At 44.8% G+C, this 19688-nt stretch overlaps 3 protein-coding genes and 3 non-coding genes across 9 annotated transcripts in view; all 6 read left to right on the forward strand.

Moving 5' to 3' along the window:
- The first annotated feature begins 1845 nt into the window (after nucleotides 1-1845).
- On the forward strand, nucleotides 1846-5407 carry RPL17 (ribosomal protein L17). The gene is made up of 7 exons (XM_072860311.1): nucleotides 1846-1925; nucleotides 2310-2362; nucleotides 2452-2492; nucleotides 3620-3754; nucleotides 3877-3975; nucleotides 4596-4787; nucleotides 5312-5407. Exons 2-7 carry the CDS (start codon nucleotides 2323-2325, stop codon nucleotides 5357-5359), a joined length of 555 nt encoding a protein of 184 aa, XP_072716412.1. The 5' UTR covers nucleotides 1846-1925; nucleotides 2310-2322; the 3' UTR covers nucleotides 5360-5407.
- LOC140651521 (small nucleolar RNA SNORD58) lies at nucleotides 2147-2215 on the forward strand. The gene has a single exon (XR_012042416.1). It is a non-coding gene; the product is annotated as a small nucleolar RNA SNORD58 (small nucleolar RNA).
- On the forward strand, nucleotides 4305-4374 carry LOC140651522 (small nucleolar RNA SNORD58). Its single transcript, XR_012042417.1, has one exon. It is a non-coding gene; the product is annotated as a small nucleolar RNA SNORD58 (small nucleolar RNA).
- LOC140651520 (small nucleolar RNA SNORD58) lies at nucleotides 4875-4946 on the forward strand. The gene has a single exon (XR_012042415.1). It is a non-coding gene; the product is annotated as a small nucleolar RNA SNORD58 (small nucleolar RNA).
- Nucleotides 5408-8863: 3456 nt separating the features above from the next.
- C4H18orf32 (chromosome 4 C18orf32 homolog) lies at nucleotides 8864-10519 on the forward strand. Its single transcript, XM_072860207.1, has 2 exons — nucleotides 8864-9116; nucleotides 9779-10519. The coding sequence occupies exons 1-2, from the start codon at nucleotides 8889-8891 to the stop codon at nucleotides 9851-9853; spliced, it is 303 nt and encodes a 100-aa protein (XP_072716308.1). The 5' UTR covers nucleotides 8864-8888; the 3' UTR covers nucleotides 9854-10519.
- Nucleotides 10520-15513: 4994 nt separating this feature from the next.
- DYM (dymeclin) overlaps nucleotides 15514-19688 on the forward strand; it is a 279208-nt gene continuing 275033 nt past the window's right edge. For 3 of the 4 annotated variants that reach the window (XM_072858886.1, XM_072858891.1, XM_072858892.1), the window contains exon 1: nucleotides 15663-15801. The gene's annotated coding sequence lies outside the window, so the exon portion shown is untranslated. Of the gene's footprint in view, nucleotides 15533-15662; nucleotides 15802-19688 lie in introns of those variants that run through there. The other variant, XM_072858890.1, reaches the window with a different exon arrangement.

The raw sequence follows: 19688 nt of genomic DNA on the forward strand, positions 1-19688 counted from the left end.
TCTTCTTGCTTCTGTGCTCTGCTGCTAAGAAGAAGCTGCGTGTAAAGGTGCTTCCCATGGAAATGCTGGTTTCCTCCACCAGCGCTGGTTTCCTACATGGAGGCAGGTGTGGAGGGGAGGGCAGAAATGATAAGGAGGAGGGAGGGCTGTGAGAGGAGATGCCCACAGTACGGTGGGGAAGGCCATGGACGTGCTTGAGGACTTCAGCTTTTGCTAGTTTTAATTTATTGCACCTGGAAACTTAGCGCTCTTGGAAATATTACTGTTCTTGTTCCATAGGAAGGAGAACTGAAACATTAAGAAAGTGTTGGAAGTCATCGCTGAGATTTCTTTTTACATATTTATCGTTTCCTCGAAGTCATGAGACCCCAGAGGGGCCACTTTTTCTTGTCTGTTTATTTTTCTCTAGTAACACTTGGCTTAGAAAGGCTGTCGTGCGTGTACTTTGGCAGTGCTGATCCTCCTTCGCATTACCACTATTCTGAGATGGTTGCGTGTACTGAGGTGCTGAGTGGCTTCTAATCCCATGGACGATGACGGGAGTGCTAATTGGTGAAAAGAGATCTTGAGTATCTCAAAATAAGTATCCGTGACCAAAAGCTAGCGTGTGTTCTTCTGAATATGGGCTCCCCATTCTTCTTTTCACAGGAGCTTTGTATATAATAAGAGGAAATAATATTTACCCGCATCCCAGCAGGTTTCCCTGCTTTGAGATTGGTGCTTAGAAGTTACTTGGAGACTTTGCAGAAAGCTTCCCCTTGAAAGCAAAAGGCACCTTTTAAGGCAGGTGAATGGAGAGCTGCAGTCACAATTAGAGCTCTATAGTTTCCAGCCATGTAAATATTTGTGATAGTTCAAATATTTTCCTCCTCCCATCTGGGTGAAATCCTAGCTTCAAAGCTTTGGGGGTTTTTAGCGCTAAACAAGAGATCCAAAAATAGCCTCCTGGTCAGAGCATTTACACGGGCAGTAAGTTCTTGCTCTACTCTGCTTATTTCTAAACGCAGAGTTGAACCTGGGCTCTCTCATGCCAGGGAGGTGCCTGGACACCAGACTACTGGCTGCTCAGGCAGATGTTTCTCTTTTTTTCCGCTCCGTCAAACTTTTCTTGAGGAGCCTTTTGCTGTAACTGGGTACCACTTTCAGGAAATGTTTCAGTTTTATTGATCCGCTGCTTTGTCAAATTTCCTAAGCAGTTCTTGTTGGAAACGCAGCCTAAAATGGAAAAAAATCTTTTTAACAAGTTAAGTCTTTGATTTTTTAATAACGGAGCAATAAATACCAGGTGCAATTCATAAACGTGAATCTCTCTGGTCTCATCTCTCGGGTACCTGCGTTAGGCGATGTGCTCCTCTCAATTCTCATCCTGAACTGCCATCTAGCCGCAGCCCGGGGGCTTGCTCCGTGGCCTAGTCGCAGCTGACTTCTGGCCTGCAAACAACGCTGGGGCCTTCAGCCGAGGGTTAACACAATTGTGTCCGTGCACCGGCGACAGGCTGTCCTGGGCAGAAGAGGTCTCTTCCGCGGACAGCAAGGGACCTGACGGGGCTAATCCCTCAGGGCGGCGGGCCCGGCGCCATTTTGTGGGGATAGACCTCGGGCTGTGGGGAGCCCCGCACAGGTGCGCGCCCACGCTCCCGCACACGGACACGAGGACGGTGGCTGGTGCACACGCACGTTTCATTTTCACATCTCAGGCTCACGCACGGGGCTGCGCAGCCCTCACAGGCCCCTCGCCCCCACCCGCCGCCGCCGCCGCCGCCGCCCCTTTCTCGACGGTCCCTGCGGCGCCCTTCGCCCCGCGCTCGGCGTGGCACCTCCGCGACGCCCCCTGACCGAAATCCCGCCCGGGCTCTCGCGAGAGTGGGCGGCTCTCCCGGCTCCCAGCATGCCCTGCTCTTCCTCTTCCCGGCCGCCGCCCTGAGGTGAGGGAGTCATGGCATTCAGGGAGCGGTCTCAATCCGGTTCCATCCTGCCCAGGGCGCCCCGGGGAGGTGATGAGGGGGCGAGGGCTCGGTCTGCTTCGCCGGACGCCCTCGGTATTTGCGGGGCTGGCGCGGGGGAGGAGGGGCAGGGGACGGCGGTGGAGGTGCTGGGGGTGGTTGGCGGGCGTGAGGTGGAAGCAGGCCCTGGGGAGAGGCCGTGGCTGCGGTGATGACTCTCTTAGGACACCTTTGGATTTCATTGTGAAAAGAAAGCGTAATTTCTGAGCAGCTCCTTCGGTTCGCTATCGGCAGTAAGGTAAACAACCCGGGTTCTGCATATCTGTATTAGAAAGCTCATACTTTTTTTTAATGGCTTTTTTGCAGTTGAGCTCCAAAAATGGTGCGCTATTCTCTGGATCCGGAGAACCCCACGAAATGTGAGTTCTTTTTTCGTGGACGTTCGCGTAGGACTTCACCGAAGCCGTTGAGGTTTTAATTCCAAAAGTTGGTCTCTTTTTCTCTGCAGCATGCAAGTCACGGGGATCCAACCTGCGAGTGCATTTCAAGGTACGTGGTGTGCGCATAGTCAAAACGCAAATTCATTTGGGTTTTGGGTTTTTTGGTTTTCTTTTTTTTTGAAGGAAGTGTGTTTTATTCTCCTGTATCATTACATAGGTACTGAAGGGTGGTAGTGTAGGTTATGGCTTGTCTTTGTTTTAGCTGCTCGGAATGGTTTTTATCCACATGATCAAAAATAAGATGGCATGTCCTAAAGAGCTTCCTGTCTAACGTAGCTAATAAAATACAGTAGGAAAACAGTTGCAGTGAATTTAGCAGGAGGAATTGGGGTAGTGTTAGATGAGAGATTTGTTTTATTTGTCTTACTCTGCCTTTTTGGTTGTTTGGAAAGAACATCAGGTTCATCTGATCACGCTGCTGGTCAAGAAGTATGGCAGGGGAGACTTGCGGTATTTGGCATGAGGACATAGGTTCCTCTGGAAAAGGTGTAGGCGTGGCTGTGAATTCAGGACTCACTGGAGTTAACCACAGAACCAAAGCTGAGCAGGTGCTTTTCTGCTCAGTGTTATATAGTGTGGGTGAAGAGAGGTTTCGCTTTGGTTTGCTCTTTTATTGTGATCAGGTAGGATTATAGTTACTCTCTGACTTTTGCATTCAGTGTTCTATCTTAAGCACCGATCCTTTATTCTAGATTTTTCTTTCTGAGCTTTTTTCTCTCTCCCGTTTGTAATTCTCTTACGGAGATAATTACATTGTTTGTAGCTTGTTTGTGTAGCTTGTTTTTTCATTGCTTCCTCTGAGGTGCCATATTTGACATTTTGGTGGGAATTTACCCTTCAGGCTCCTGCTTTTTTGGATTAGTGGCCAAAGAGGAGCTACGAAAAGTATAAATACTCAAACTTTTAATTTTGCCGGTTGGAAAGACCTAGCCGTTGGGTAAAAAACAATAAAGATGTGCTAGAGCTGCAAATTCAGTAATGGATGTCATACCAAGGGTTAGAAAAGTAGGTAGCAAAAAAAAAAAAGCGTTGCTAATTATTCTTCATTCTTTAACTTTATTTTCTGAGTTTGTAGCAAAAAGAATAGGATCCAGGAAAGAGAGAGGGGTGCTTTTGCTTACGTTGTAACTTGGAAAGATCTGTTAAGAGGAACTTCGCTGTGCTTTGTGTTGCTAGAACACTCGTGAGACTGCCCAGGCTATCAAGGGCATGCACATCCGCAAGGCCACCAAGTACCTGAAGGATGTCACCTTAAAGAAGCAGTGTGTTCCCTTCCGTCGCTACAACGGAGGAGTCGGTAGATGTGCCCAGGTGAGGTCTGAGATAATTATTTTGGTATGCAATCTTAATAAAAGGGGGTGTAACAGCAAGTTCATGGTGTGTAAAGGGCAAGTTGTGTTGTACCGGGACAAAAACAACTCTTCTTCTTCCAGGCCAAGCAGTGGGGCTGGACGCAGGGACGCTGGCCTAAGAAAAGCGCAGAGTTCTTGCTGCACATGCTCAAAAATGCGGAGAGCAATGCTGAGCTCAAGGTAGGTGGTGTAGACGTCATTAAGTGCAAAGTGTTGGTGTTGCGCTGTGTGTTGGCGCTCCTGAACTCGGTGGCTGGGTAAGGCCTGCTTTGTAGGTGAAACCGAATTGTGTAGAGGCTTTTGGTTTACTGGTCATTTGAGTTAGGCTACATGCATTTTTCAAGTTAAAACATGAGTAATAATTTTTCACGGGTAGCCAGTTTGTGTGTGGTCGTCAACTGTGTAGAATAAGTGGTTTAGATCTCTTAACATCTACAAACCAACATGGGTGGGCTCTTGGTCAGTTTGTGTCTTTGTACGACACTCAGCGCTTAATTTGGTAACTTCGATGGCAGTGATGACTATCTTAGGACACCTTTGGAATAACTATGAAATAATCATACCTTCCTTCTGAGCCATCGGCATCGTTTTACATTCATTGTGATGTGGAGAAGGGTGGTTGGTGTCTTTCTGACTTCAGCTGGTGCTTGCTTGGCAAACGCTCCGTTCTGTGAGGTGGCCAAGTTGAGACGCTTCGTTTGCCAGCAGTGGGGCGTGTGGCGGGGTGGTCGTTCGTGGTTTTGCTGCGGAGATTATTTATTTGAAAAGTCACAGGTTTTATCTTCCTGCCCCGCTCCTAGGGTCTTGATGTGGATTCTCTGGTCATCGAGCACATCCAGGTCAACAAGGCTCCCAAAATGCGCAGGCGCACCTACAGAGCGCACGGTAGGATCAACCCCTACATGAGCTCTCCCTGCCACATCGAGATGATCCTCACCGAGAAGGAGCAGATTGTTCCCAAGCCAGAGGAAGAAGTTGCTCAAAAGAAAAAGGTACCAAGCGTCATGTCCTTAGTCCTCTTTAATGTCGCTGTCGTGAAATCTTGAGTGTTAAGGCTTGGCGTTTTTCAGACAGAGGGGTTGCTGTGATGACTATCTTAGGACACCTTTGGACTACCCATGGAAAAAAAAAAAGTGTTATTTCTGAGCAACCTCAATATTTATTGTAAATGCAACGTTGAGAATTTTAGGAAAATGCTTCTCGGTGGTTTGTGTGACAGGGACGATCTGTTCCTCCCTCCACTGCAGCAGCAGTTCAGCGTTCCCTGTCCGCGCCTGTAAAGGTGTGGTGTGGTACCATGAAATTTAAGGCAAGTTGGCAGCCTGTAAGCAATGTAGTACTTGTCAGGATGCTCGTTATGTGCAGGTATTTATTATTAGTGGAACGGTCTGTGGGCAGGTGAAGGAATTTCTGACGGTTCTCAGTGCTTTCCAAGGATGACTCCTCTTAACCTGGTCAGGTGTTCCGGGCAGGCATAGGCTGCCGCTGTTTGCTCAGTTGTGTGTTTGTTTTTCAGATATCCCAGAAGAAGCTGAAGAAGCAAAAGCTGATGGCTCGGGAGTAAATCTGATGCAACAGATGTACATAAATAAAAGTAAAAAGTTAAGGTTTATTGTGTGCGCTTCTCTGCTCTTTCAAGGCTTTTGCAGTAAATGGTGCCCAGCGGGTCTGCTTGGCTTTCAGAACCATCAGCGTGTTGCTTCGGGCCACCTCGAGAGCTGGGGCAGTAGGCACTGCAGTCAAAAAGCACATCACTTCACCTGCGGGCATACTGATGATGAATACGAGTATATCCACACCTAGATCAAGGTCATGGCAGCCCAGTACGGGCTCCGTGCTGTCCCTGTCTCCTCCCCCGCTCCCCGTGCCCGGGCCGCAGCCCTGTGCTGCCCGGGTCCCCCGGGGTCCTCCCGCCGGCCGGCGGTGCTGGCGGCTCGGGGAGCCCCGGGCTCCAACGCGGCTCCCGGCCCCTCGGGGAGGGGGGTGGGGGGGGTGCATCACGTGACATGTGCCGCCTTCTCCCATTGGCGGCGAGTCCGCCGTGTGCGTCAGCCGGAAGTGTGGGGGCCGTTTCCGGTGCGACGGAGGAGGCTGCGGCAGGCGGTGAGGGCGGCGGGTCGCTGCCGGCTGAGGTGAGTGTGGGGCCGGGCCGGGCCGGGCCGGGCGGGCTCCCTCTGCTGCAGCGGGGCCGGGGCTGCTCCCCCGAGGGTCCCTTCGTGGTCTGCCGGCCCTCTGTCCGCGCCGGCGCCCGCGCACGGCTACCCGGCTAGAGGAGTCCGCGGGGGACGGCCTCGCCTCGCCGTTTGCTCCCCTTCTCTGCGGCCGGAGCGGCGCTGTTAACCGGGAGCAGACAGAGTGAATCCCGAAATGTAACAGCTCATGCCAAGGTGTAGAGCTCTTTGGTTTCAACGCGTGTTTGAGCGGAATTTTACCGATTCGGAAAATTTTTGCGCTCCAGCCTTGACACCAGTACCAGGGGAAGATGCCTCCGGCTGCGACAGCTTACCGTGGCATCTTACCGTGAACCGGGAGCGTGGGCTGGCTTCTGGGGAATGTTCTAGCCCGAACGGCGTCCTGTGGAGAACCAGAACGGGGATGTATTACGTAAATTAGCCCTTCTAGTCTAGGTCATCCTTTATGAAAAAAAAAAAAGAGCCCTTTTGTTTGCGTAGCCTTTTTTTTTTCTGTTTCCGTAATAATAGTCGACTAACGACCGAGTGAAACATGGGAAACAAAGACCAAACGTACTTAAATTTGCAGTGTCATGCATGTTCTCTCTGCTGACCCTAATGTGTGGTGGCTTACAGAGGTAAACAAAAGCTCACATCAACAAAGAAACAAGTTTGCTGTCAAAATTGGACCATTTGCCCTTTTACTGTTTCCCCCCCCCCCCCTACAAATTACTTGCTTGCTAGCCAGCCAACAGAGCATCACCAGATCACAGAATAAACTCGTGAACAATATTTAAACGCATTAGGAGCGGTGATACGCTTCCACTGACTTCCTTTTGCATCTGGCAGAGGTATGACTTATTTTTCAGTCCAGAATCTTGACACGAAGTGGCTGCACAGACACTCGCTGTCACCTCCCAAAAACAGCCTGGGGTGTTCCCTCCAGTCACGTTCTTTAACTAGTGGATGAATCCACAACATCTTGCTGAAAATTTAGTATCTAGGAAGTTCTGGCGGAGAGAGTACATGAATAGTCCTTTTGAGTAGCTTAAATGGATTACCTCATTCATGTTGTCTCCGTTTAAGATTCCTCTCTGACTTCAGAGATGAGCAGATCCTGTAAAACTAGATCTGGAGGAGCCAAAGCTATACTTGGAAGTAGTCAACTGGAAATTGATATTCTGTTGTTCCACAGAACCTGGGGCTAAAAATCTTTAGGATAGCTTAAAAAAAAGTGAAACTCAGATCCCAAATAAAATGTGCGTATCTGCCTCTTCATTCTCCATTCTGGAAAGCTTTTGTTTTGCTTCTTAATCTAAGTTTGCTTCTTAATCTAAGAATTCAGCTGTCAGCAGCCTAGAAAGGAGGAATGTGAAGGGCAAAGCTGCGCTGCGCAGCAGTGTGGATCTAATATATTGCTCATCAGCACTGAAAGGGCCAGCTCTAATCCTGCGTAACTGCTTTCTCTCCAGTTGTACCTTTCCGCCCTTGCGCTTTGGCTTTCTGCTGTTTCCATCGCAGACCTCAGGCTGCTGTTTTTGAAGACTTCTTCCCGGTTTTGGGAGAGAGGGAAGGATTCAGTTCCTAATAGTTTGGCCAATTGTATGGGATTGGTGTGGGATCAAGTGATTCCTCCTGTGCAGGAGGAAGGAAGTAACCCATATTCTCATTCTCTCAAATCCTGACAAGGATTCTCTTCCCTCCTCCCATCGACCTCCCCTTCAGTGGTAGTAAGCCATTAGATTGATTGGAGTCCTGCCATTTAGTTTCACCTTAAATCAAAAGGGACTGAGAAAAACAAACCTTTTGGACACTCTGTTATATTATGGTGAGAACTGGGCTAATATCTGCAGCTTAAACTGTTTTGGTGTGGTTTACGCAAAAACTTTTATTTTCTGAATGTGCTTTTCCAAGTTCCAGCTGTAGGAATGATGAATTAATGCAAATTCCACTCATTTTCTGTTAAAATGTCAAGAATGTTTCCCTTGTGTGGCGGTGTGCTTCCCCCCCCCCCCCCCGCTCCCTGCACAAGCAGTAACCATCAGTGGGAGTCATCCTGATAGCTGCATCCAGCTTATGCTGGACCTTGAGGACGAATGGCAACAAAGTAGCCAAGGGCTGCCTGAAGCAGGGATCTAAACCTCTTGCTGATATGCAAATATGACCATAAGTCAATCATCTTACTCCTTAAATAGTGGACAGCCCAGGGCCCTTTGAGCTCTCCTGCACAGCAGCGGGCTGCATGCCAGGATTTCCCCTTGAGCAGGGACGCCTCTCAAGGTTACTCCTCGAGGTTGAGAGATTCCTTGCCGCAACAGATCCTCGGTAAGTGACTAATAGCATGCTAAACTTTGAAATCTTAGCTAAGTGATATAAAGGATTGATTGCGCATATATAATCCTTTAGACATAAACCGTTGACCAAGTCTGGGACTAGGACTGGATCTAGCCACACCTAGACTCCTCTCTGAGAAGGAGTTTAGAAAGCAAGGGGATCCTTTCCGAACCTCATGACTCAACGGGAGGGTCTCCCTGACAGTTTTGTCTGACCCTGTCCTCTATGCAGTAAATAATCAAGTGTGCCTCGCCATTGAATCTTGTTAAAACACTGTCGCATTGAACTTTGTTAACTCCCTATTCTGTATCAATGAACTATATTTTTACTTCTCTCTTGTGAGTGAAGTGCACTCTCACTCCATCCGCGACACCTTGTTGTTGAAGACTTTATAACATTGGAACGTACAGCGTTTTTGAAACTTTAACAGTTAATCTATTATTAAAGAATCTTTTATGTTTGCATATCAGCTACAATCTTTATTCATTATTTAAGACTGTTTTCTTTGCTCATGGCATACAAACGCTGTCATCCTAAGTTGTTGGGTCTTTTTCCCTCTCCAGCTTTGTTGCAGAACAAGAGGAAGCCATGGTGTGCATCCCATGTATTGTCATTCCCATTCTCCTCTGGGTCTACAAGAAATTCCTTGAACTGTATATCTATCCCATTATTGCATCTTTCATTAAGCGCGTATGGCCCAAAAAAGCTGTGGAAGAAAAAACAGCCACAAAACAAGGTCAAGGAGGCAGCGCTGGAAATCCACGGGCACCTTCAGCCACGAAAAGAGATCAGGAGGATGAGTCTGGAATTTATAAAGTAAGATTAATCAATTAGCTTACCAGGGAAACTCCAGGTAAAACACCCAGCAGTTGTTCAGGGTGGGCACCACAAAAGAGTAAATAGTTGGGTGTTTTTATAGACGTTTTTGTGGCTATTTTCTTATGAAAGGGAGTGACCGGTACTGAGCCAGCTGGAAATAGCAGTTACTCCCAGATAGCTTCTGGTAGGTCTTGGAAGGATAGGAATTGCACCTGTTTTCTGGAACAGCTTCCTTAATTTTATTTTTTTTTAATGACTGGCTATTCCTTCAGAGAAGGAAGAAGTCAAATAATTGGTACATCACACCAGATGCATAAAGCAGAATTAAAAAGAAAAAAAACACTCTTCAGCTTGTTCTGCCACTCATAATGGGGGAAAATGTTCACTGTATGTAGATCGTACATTTGTTATTTATCTCTTCTAAGAAAATTGAAAGATTTGTATATGTTGTCTCTGCCCTCACTCCTCTCCCCGCCCCCTTGAAGCAAAAATTATGTGTAAATCTAAAGAGACACCATCACTTTGGTTCTTGCTGCAGATTTCTTCATAGATCTTCACTGGCCTTGCTTCTAAAAGTAATTTTCATCACCAGCTGTTACTGTTCTGGGTGTGGAGTCCTTTTTTGACATCCCATCAATGATGCTGTCTTTTATTTGCAGTTTGAAAGCAATAGCATTGCAAATGGAATTGCTGCAAAGAGATTCACAGAAGTTTCTGACAAGAAAACAGATTAAAGGAAGTCATTCATAAGGATTTTATTCCCTTGTGTCCAATATGAACTGGTGATATTTCTCTCACTTTGAGACTTTTTTCTTTGCACATTTTAGCTGAATAAAAATCCTTACCACTTACAGGAGAGGGTCTCTTTTGCCACTAAAATGGCAGCTAGCACATTTCTTAATTTAAAATGTTTGAAAACTGGAGTTCATTATTTTCCTCACTGGAACTACTTTTCATCTATCATCTATTTGGTGTGATTAGAGTTTAGGTTAAATAACTTATGAATAAATCTAGCTTTGGAAGGTAAATGTATCTTAGTATCTTAGTTTCACTAACTGCTAAGCGCAGTACTTCAGGCTTTCACCTTAAAAGCTATAGCTATTCTTGACGTTGCTAAAGAACTATGAATTGCATTGTGGCAACATAAGCCTCATGGTTAAATTACGAAGAATATATATTTTTCATGTCAGATCTGTGGATGAGCTAAAGGAGTTATGTTATATGCAAAATTTACTTAGCTTACTAAAAGCACAAAGTCTTGATTTGATACTTCTATTCATTATTTTCCTTGAAACATTGTGCCTTTCTTTCCTGAAGAGGAGCAGCAGGGGCATGATGCAAGAAAATTGTTGCTTTCTATTTTGTTGCAGTGGTTTAAAAATGGTGCAGTTCTGGCTTTTTTTTTTTTTTAAATCCAACTAAAATCTCTTTAACATGCTTGTGTAATTTGAATTATAATAAACCAGGATTGTATTTAAAAATAAGTTGCTTCATACAATTGTTCTTAGGCTTCTGAGCTGTAAATAGAGTGGTAACAAAATCTTTGAAAACCTGTAGACAGGCCCTAGGCAGAAGGAGGTCATAAAACTACTGACTTCTTGATAAAGCAAGTGAACTTGGGGAGGTCCAGCGTTGCCTCCTCCTGGGAAGATGCATTCTGGTACTAACTTGCATCCCAACATGATAATGCAGTTGTGAAGCGTTTTAGATGCCTCTGTGCTTACTAGGGAATAGAAGTGATAATTCCTGCTTTGTCCTCTTTGCCAAACCAGAGAGCTCTTGAAAAAAATTAAACCAAAACCATTCCAGCAATTTTGGATTGCTATTTAGGATTTATCATTTTTCCAAAAGTCCTCCCTAAGGTATGCCTAAAAAGGCATACCTTATTATATATGCAGTCCCTGAACCGTCACTGAGGTCCAGTCTTGTTCTTGTGACTGTGTTTTCTCCTGGCAGATAATTAACTATTCCAAAGACCTACTTGTTGTCCCTGAAATGCCTCTGGTGAGGCATATTGCTTCCTACCACTACCTGGTTTTGTCAGGTCTTGTGTGAATTGATCTGCAGTGTTCACAGCTGGATATTGGGCACTTGTTGCTACAACCATTACTTGCTGTAATGAGTTCAATCACAGAAAACTCCTTGTAAGATGTTGTCTAATAGTTTGCTCTCCCTTAATGAGCTAGTCTATTAGGAAGTGAATTTGGTATTGCTGTTTAATCAGCTTTTGCATCATCCTTGGAAGATAAGCCCCCATCTGATCAGTGTATCACAGATATAGCTTTCTCCTAGACCGGTGAAGTACCTACCCTTTGTGATATTAAAGCCTGGTTTTATTATTCTGAGCATGCACGCATGGTATAATTGATACAATAAAAGATAACAATACTAACTCTGCACTGCTATAACTTCTCACAGATATTGTTGTGTGGATCGTGTAGTAGAGAAGACAGGGGCTGGAAAGCGGAAGCAAGGGAAAGAGGCTGCCCTAGTTTCTGATCGTTTTTGTCCTCCGTTATCTTGGATATTTTGCCGATATTATTGCAACAAATCGTACCCTATCCATCAAAATTTCACCTGGTAAAAGGCAGATGTAATCTTTGCTGTGGTGGATTGGGTTTTCCAAAGCAATGAACCCCCACCTCACCTCCAACAGTAAATTCCTCTGCTACCACTAGCGTCAAAGTTTGTGCTCTAAATCTGAAAGCCAGGAACTTCTAAGGGTCTGAAATCACCTTGCAATGAGAAAGGAGTTAACTGCCTGAGAAAGTTACTCCAGAACTGAGGTCATGCACAGTGTCTCTCAAATGGCTATAGAAATGAGGTGTGCAGCTGAACACGAGTATGTCTTCTTACATTGTAAGCACTGCTGAAAAGATTGTCCCTTCAGCTGTGCTTCCTGTCCCAGGGCAGGTGACCTTAGCCACTGTTTTAAAATGTTGGGCATCTCATGAACAGGCCAAAGTTTTGGAGTAATATATTCACCTCTAACAGCTGTGAACATGACAAAAAGTAGAGCAAGAGCTGTACTGGGGCTCCTTTAATTTGTAAATGTATGCAGTCAATTTATAAAGTGTACATAATTAATTATTTCAAGTTATTTAGGATATTATTATACAAGGAAGTGCATCAGACAGTACCATGGAAAATAAACTGTATAGTAAATTAGACTACAGGCTGAAGTGGGCTTCTAGCTGTGTGCCAGCACTGTATCTAAACACCAGGCCTACTGAAGAGGCTGCAAAGTGGGCACATAGTGCAAGTATCTGTTCTTGTTTGTAAAATTACCCCGTTTGTGCTTTCTGGAGTGGTGTTTCAGTACTTTTATTAGCTGCAGTTAAACACTAATGTGACTAATCTTCATCACAAAACTTGCCTGAAAGAGGCACTTCACTGGAAGTCCTGGCAGATTTGTGTTGCAAAATTCTCCAAGAATAGGTCAGTAATCCTACTGTGTTGTGAATAGTTAAGCAAAAAATAAGTCAAAAAACAGGTGAAGGAAATGAACTGGCTGAGCCTGGGCAGGGACAAAGAAGTGCACAAATCCTTGTTTAAGAAAAATTAGTAGACAGAAATTAAGGAAATCTTCACATGAGAGAACAATGTAGATCAAGGACATTTAATTTAACTGAGAAAATTTCCATATGTTTGTTACTCACTAAAAGCAAGATTTACAAAAGGGCAGGTGGACATCTACCAGAATTTACTAGAGCAAGTAGCAGCTTCATTTATACTGAAGACTTTTAGAAAATTGCAGAGTAGGCATCTTTAGGGACCAAAGTACTTCTGCAAATCTAGTCCTAAGATCTTCAGCATTAAAGCTGTCTGGGCTTTTTAAAATACTATTGAGGAAGAATCAAGAAATCAACCAATATTTGAAAAAAATATTCAAATCAACTAATTTTAAATATTTTTTCTTTATGGGAAGGTCTAAATGCAACATGGTACCTTCCATGTGTTGGTTTGCACAGGTAGCTGGGTGCCAAGGACTTGAAATAAACTTAATTGAAATATACCTTTATGTGGTGTATGTGCAAAAAATTCTTAAATAAAAGTTCAGAAGGTTTTATGTTGCCAATTATTTTGATGGGCCTGATTCTGCAAGCAAAGGAAATTCTGGCAGGTTAAATTGAACATGATCAGCCTCTAAGGATGTCTAAACTAGCAGTGAATTCTGTGCAAAATGATCTTTATTGAGATGGGTTCATAGAACACAGTTAAATTCTATCCACAAAGCTGATCTAATGACAGTAATACAATATGCTGTTATTACCCAAATGTAGCAATCATGCTCCAGCCTTCTGGGAGTTGTTGGGCATGCTGCTAAGGTTCAGTAGTCATTCCTTCTTGATTTCTGTACAATGCGGATCATTATTGCTGAAAGAACAGTCTTTTCAGAGGCTGCAGGTAAAGGAAATGAAGATAAATTTAATTTACACTTAGATTAACTAAATCTGCCTTCAATGAGAACTAATTCTGTTTCATTAAACTGCCTAATATATGAAAGGGGATTATCTTCCTTGTGCTGTTTTCTGATTGTTAGAACATGCTTGCTGAACCAAATCATATATTGGGTTTCGCAGACTGTCATTATTTTTGCTTTTCAGTGAACCTGACTGCAGTAGTTTAATTGAAATGGTCTAGAAGACCATGTTTGCCACAGTGATTCTCTTGCTTGAGAAATGTTTTTAGATCATAGTGCTGTATCTTTCTTTCATTGTTGTATTTGAAAGATGAGTTATTTGAAATGTTGTGAATAGATGTATTTATACGTAGATAGATGTAGCAATACTTGCATTTTGCATGAGGATTGTTTTTCAATTCCTTTTTTGTGCATACAGTCCTACCTCTTTTATAGCCATGTGATGGTGTGCTCCCCCCCAACCTGACCTTTTCCCGTAACCCTGCTCAATCGATAACCACCAGCGGCGGTCGTGATGGATGCATCCAGCTCAAAGTGGATTCGGAGGACACAGATAACAACACAATAGCCAAGGGCTAATTTATGGCAATGCGTCCACAGTGCTGGTCAATGTCTGACTCAAGTCAAGTTTGAAAGAAACTAAAATCTGTGGTCGGTATGCAAATATGACTATGGGTCAATCATCTTACCCCCATAAATAGTGAGCAGCCCAAGAGACCTTTGAGCTCTCCTGCACGGCAGCGGGCTGCATGCCAGGATCTCCCCTTGAGTAGGGACGCCTCTCAAGGTTACTCCTCGAGGTTGAGAGATTCCTTGCCGCAACAGATCCTCGGTAAGTGACTAATAGCATGCTAAACTTTGAAATCTTAGCTAAGTGATATAAAGGATTGATTGCGCATATATAATCCTTTAGACATAAACCACTGACCAAGTCTGGGACTAGGACTGGATCTAGCCGCACCTAGACTCCTCTCTGAGAAGGAGTTTAGAAAGCAAGGGGATCTTTTTCCGAACCTCATGACTCAACGGGAGGGTCTCCCTGACAGTTTTGTCTGACCCTGTCCTCTATGCAGTAAATAATCAAGTGTACCTGCCATCAGATCTTGTTAAACCACTGTTGCATTGAACTTTGTTAACTTCCCGTTTTATATCAATAAAGTATATTTTTGCTTCTCTCTTACAAGTGAAGTGCACTCTCACTCCATCCGCGACAAGCCACTCTAACTGTTGACCGTGCACCATTTTTATTGCTGTAGCAGTCTGATCAAAATGGTATGAACGTGAGGCCAAACCCTATGCCAAGATTTTTGCTTTTATGTGGCAATGTGTACAGAGTGGTTAGACCTCACCTTTGCACTTGTGCTGTTTGCATACGCCCTGTTTGCTCATGCAGCCCGTTTATGGGTACGTGTAAGAGAGGGGCTGCATATTTAGTGTCACACACTGCAGTAACAAGATGATGCTCAGGATTAATTATATTGGGAAGGGTTTCCCTTTTGAAGGAACCATCGGGTACTTATAGAACCAGCTACCGATGGCACAAAAAACACCTCAGATATGGAGACGGGAGGTTACCAGAAGTAGAAACAATGAATTAAAGCAGCGTGAGGGCAGGACCATGCCTGGTAAATCCTCCCTCCCTCTCTCTGGTTCTTGGTCCCACTTGCTCGAGTTACCTCATGTCCCACTGGCTGAAAACACGGGCCGCAGAGGAGGGGAGGCCGTGGCAGGCAGCCCGTGCCCCCGCCCCCCCGCGGGTTATCGAGAGAAGCCTCTTGCCGTAGGAAGGGCTCACCCGGAGGATGACGACCAGCCCGTGGAAGCCTGTTGCACGCAGAGGCGCGGAACAGCGGCGCATGGACCTCCCCGCGCCGGACTACACTTCCCGGCGTGCCCCGCGGCGGCGCCCCTTCATCCTTGCCGGCCTGTGCGCATGCGCCGTGGGGATGCGTTGGCGACGTGGAAGGATGGAGGCGGGCGGCAGTAGTGGGTGCGCGCCTGCGCCGGGCGGGGGTTGTTGGGCAGTGCTCCCGCGGCGCGCGGGTGGGTGCGGGCGAGCCGGTGGAGGGGTGGCGGCCGTTGGCGGGAGCGGAGCGGGCCGGGCCGGGCCGGGCCGGGCCGGGCGGCCCCGCGGTGGGGGCGCGGCTGCCGGAACCTACGGGAGCCGTCTCGGTGGCGGCCCGGGCCCGCGGTACCGGCCGCCTCCTGCAGTACAGTGTTGTGGCGCGGCGGTGAGAGCGGACGGGCGCCGCTGACAGGGTAAGGGGGGCCTCGGCGGTACCGCCGGGCCCGGCCCCGTCGCAGGGGGCTGGCGGGGCGGCTCAGGGGCGCGGGCAGCGGCCGGTGGCGGGTGGACCCCAGCGGCTCTGCCCCGTCCCCCGTCAGCGCTGGCTCCGAAAGGGGAGGGAGCGCAGGGAGCTGCCGCACGCCGCGGAACGTCCCGGTTGTCCCCTTGTCCCGACGCCCACCGTTGCTCGGCTCCATATCGCAATAGAGGGCTGCGCTTGTGCCGTAACTCAGCACCGTTGCCGGGGCCGCCGCCTCTACCGAGTGTCCGCTCCCGGGGCAGCGGCACCCGCTGCGTGCCCGGCCGGGCTGGGGAGCGCGGGGCCTGCCGTGCCCCTCCTGGTGCTGCCGGTCGGGGTCTCCAGGCAGCCTTCAGGGGCACGGAGTTGTACCTGCTGTCCCTTTATAGGCGGTCAAAACCAGAATGAGAGGGGTTCATACCTGTGTTTCTTGTTTTGTACTCTTAATGACATGTCTTATGAGTGAAAAGACCATAAAATAGCATATTTTACTTTCTGCTTTTGTGAACCAGATGCTTTTTATAGTGCTTAGTGATTGCTTTTGCAACATAATGGGTCTGCTTAGTCTTGCTATTGCCAGTTTGTTTTCATACTTCCAAAGGATAATATTTAGCAAGAGTGGGAAATAGTTTAAAAGAGAATTTGTCTCTTATCTTAATTGACATAAGGTTTTGTCTTGTATGCTTTCATGCCAAGCACTTTTTATCCTTTTTTTTTCTTTTAATCTTTTGTGCTGAGTGTAGTGAGTTTGTGAGGCTGTACTCTGATTTCTTTTGCTGTGTGTACAGAGGGATAACATGCTGGGCTGCAGTTATAATCATTTGAGGTATTTGTAGAAGTAAGTAGATTGTTAATATTTCCTGCATTGAGCACTTTTTGAGTGCAGGGGAGTGGAAAGAAGTTCCTGGGTGGTTCGGTCCAGTTTCCTAATGCAGGCCACTGGGTTGTGTAATCCCCCACTTTGTCAATTCCCAAGTAAAAACCGTTGAAGTTGCACCAGTTGGGGTCACTTAAAAAAAGTTCATTGCTTCTTAGATTGCCAGGAGCTCAGGAAGGCCTCATTCTGTTCTCTCCCTGGGCTGTTTTCTCTTTTCACGTTGCTGCTGCATCAGGAGAAGCCTGTGGATGGCCCTGGGGATGTTGGACCCTGCTCAGCCCTCTCATCTGGCTGAAGCAACCATCAGCTCCTTCTCTTCCAGTCCTGTGCTATTGTTTTACTAGCACAGCATCTACTGCTTAGTATTTTGTGATAAATTCAGTAGAAAAGTATTTATAGCAAATTAATACTCAACTTAGATGTCTCTGGTGCTTCCAGTGATTTTATCAGATGAATAGGAAGATCCCAGGATATTTTTAACATGCTGATGACTGACCGAAGATATTAAAAGTAAGAAATCCTGTTTGGTGGCTGATGAACTGTTGTCATAGTGGATGATTAAAGATGATATTTCTTCAAAGTGTATTTTCTAGAGTGGAAAGCTTATTGCACCTCATAGTAGTTGTGCACTTTGGCAAGTAGAATTTCATTTGCAGTAGACCCTGGAGATGGGCGATATAAATCATGATGTGTAGTATAATATAAAATTAGGTGTACATACAAAACAGATTTGGCCTTCTGTACAACATGCATTTTTTTATGCTGTAGATAGATTTCTAGCTGTGGGAAACATTTAAAGCAGAGACAAATAGCTCTGTTGTAAAAATAGGCGTAATGCCCAGTTGTGGGAACAGTACAGATGTCAAAATAATTGTATAACCTAAGAAATATAGCAAAATATACCAATATTAAAACAAATGCAGACCTTTTAATGAACATCTAAGCATCTTTCTGAAGCTTAAAAGGTAGTTGAATTTTTCTTTTTGAAACATCACTTTGGCCATTAGACAAGTTTTATTTATGTCTGAGAGTGAAATAGGGAGAAAATCTTAAATGTGTGTAACAGTAATCTTAATATCCCTTCCATAAAGAGATAACTATACCAAGCTAGTAGCTACTTAGACTATTAAATTGTGCTAGGTTTAGCATGACTTGTGTCATATCCAAGCCAGCTGCCCATTTTAATTATGGTAGTAACTGAATTAATTACTGTAAATTGGTTTTTAGGTAGGTATACTGAGTATATTAAAAAAATAGGGACAAATTCATCAATAATCATAAAACATTTTCATATTGAACAACATTTCCAACACTATAATCCATCATAGATTATAAAGTAGCTTGTGTAAAATTGTGCTTTTGGAAATGATTGCTGTATTTGTGGTAATAAAAGTCTCTTTTTGGCCACTGGAAGATGATGTCATCAAACCAGTAATGTTGGTACTGGTACACAGTATGTTCTTAAGCTGTAAAGTCAGGTCTCAGTATGGGTTGTGCATATTCTAATCAAAAGACTGATTAGTCGTCTTTTTTTTTTTTAAGCTCCTTATTCCATTGATATTCTTGTTTAAAGTTCAATTTGTTTTTATTTTATAGTTCCAGTGCAGCTGTCCTGCAAGCAGCAGGAATCTCACTGGTGGGGGCAAACCTTTAAAGAAATATCTGCCCACGGCAAAGAGCAGAATTAGTATTTGAATTTTCACTTCTTGAAACTTTTGAAAAATGTGTTATATACCTGCAGTAGTTACTTAACAGGTGCAGAAAACTTGAGCCTTTTACACAGAAATATAAGGTGTGCTTGACCCAGCTTTCTTCCCTTCTAATGGTGTTTTGCTAATCAGATTAAAGAAATTGTTTCTGCTTGTATTCCAGAAAACACCCGCTATGTTTGAGTTCTGCCTTTTACATGGGACAGAGGAATGTAAGAGTAAGGATAGAAGTGGTTATTTTTTTTTTAATTGCTCCCACACCACTTTTTTTAATGGAAGGATATATTTTTATGTCCTTCCCTCTATGATAGAATATATTTCTAAAACTGATGCTGTCATTCTACCCTCAAACTGGTAGGCTTGGTACAGCAGTTATTTAATAAAATGTTATGACTGGAATTACGTAGGAGATATGATGATCTTCATAGATATGATCTTCATATGAAGAAATATGATCTTCATAGTTTTTGTAGCTTCAAATTTTGTTAATTCATGACAAATTTTAGAAGCTTTTGAACCTTCAGGGAGATTTGGCCTCAAGTATTGTGTTTTAGTGTGGGAGTGTAACTAGCAGCATTAAAAATGGACAAAATTAAGGTGTCCCTAACAGATCCTGTGGAATTTTATATTAATAAACTAGAAACGTGTTTTATTGCATGTGTGTAAATTAGACAAAGAAGTACTTAAATGCTATAAATGCTTATTTACCTGTAAAAGTTAAATGGAAGCTTTCTGAAGTGACATCAACCAACTTCTTAACAGAAAGGTGTGTGTGGGATTCGCATCCCATCAGGAAAAGCTCCTTCAACAGACTCCTGCTGTCTTGCCTCTGACAAAACATTGTGACTGAGGGGAGAGAGGACAAAAGCTTAATATAAATTAGTTGTTGCTTAATGCGTTTCTTACCCCACTTAATGGGTATGTGCTAATGTAAGGGCTGATACATGGTAGATGGCAATATGATAGTTTTGGGTTTTAGGTCTTCAACACAAGATCATCATTTGCCACAAGCATATATTTGCTTATTGGTGTCCAGTGCCATAATGTAACATTTTCATATTTTTTAGAGCACTGTGTATCAGATGTTTTTGTTCTGAGGCAAAAGGTTGGAACAGTAAGAAGGAATGGCATTTTTATGTCAAGCTGTTTTGGATCTTGTACGACTTTAGAGAAAGGCAGTTTGAGCAAGGGTGGGGTGTTTGTTTTTTTTTGTTATTCCCCTCCCATGAGTCACTAGTTCCAGTTCAGGACAAG

Source organism: Ciconia boyciana, chromosome 4, assembly GCF_034638445.1.
Source record: "Ciconia boyciana chromosome 4, ASM3463844v1, whole genome shotgun sequence".
NCBI lineage: Eukaryota > Metazoa > Chordata > Aves > Ciconiiformes > Ciconiidae > Ciconia > Ciconia boyciana.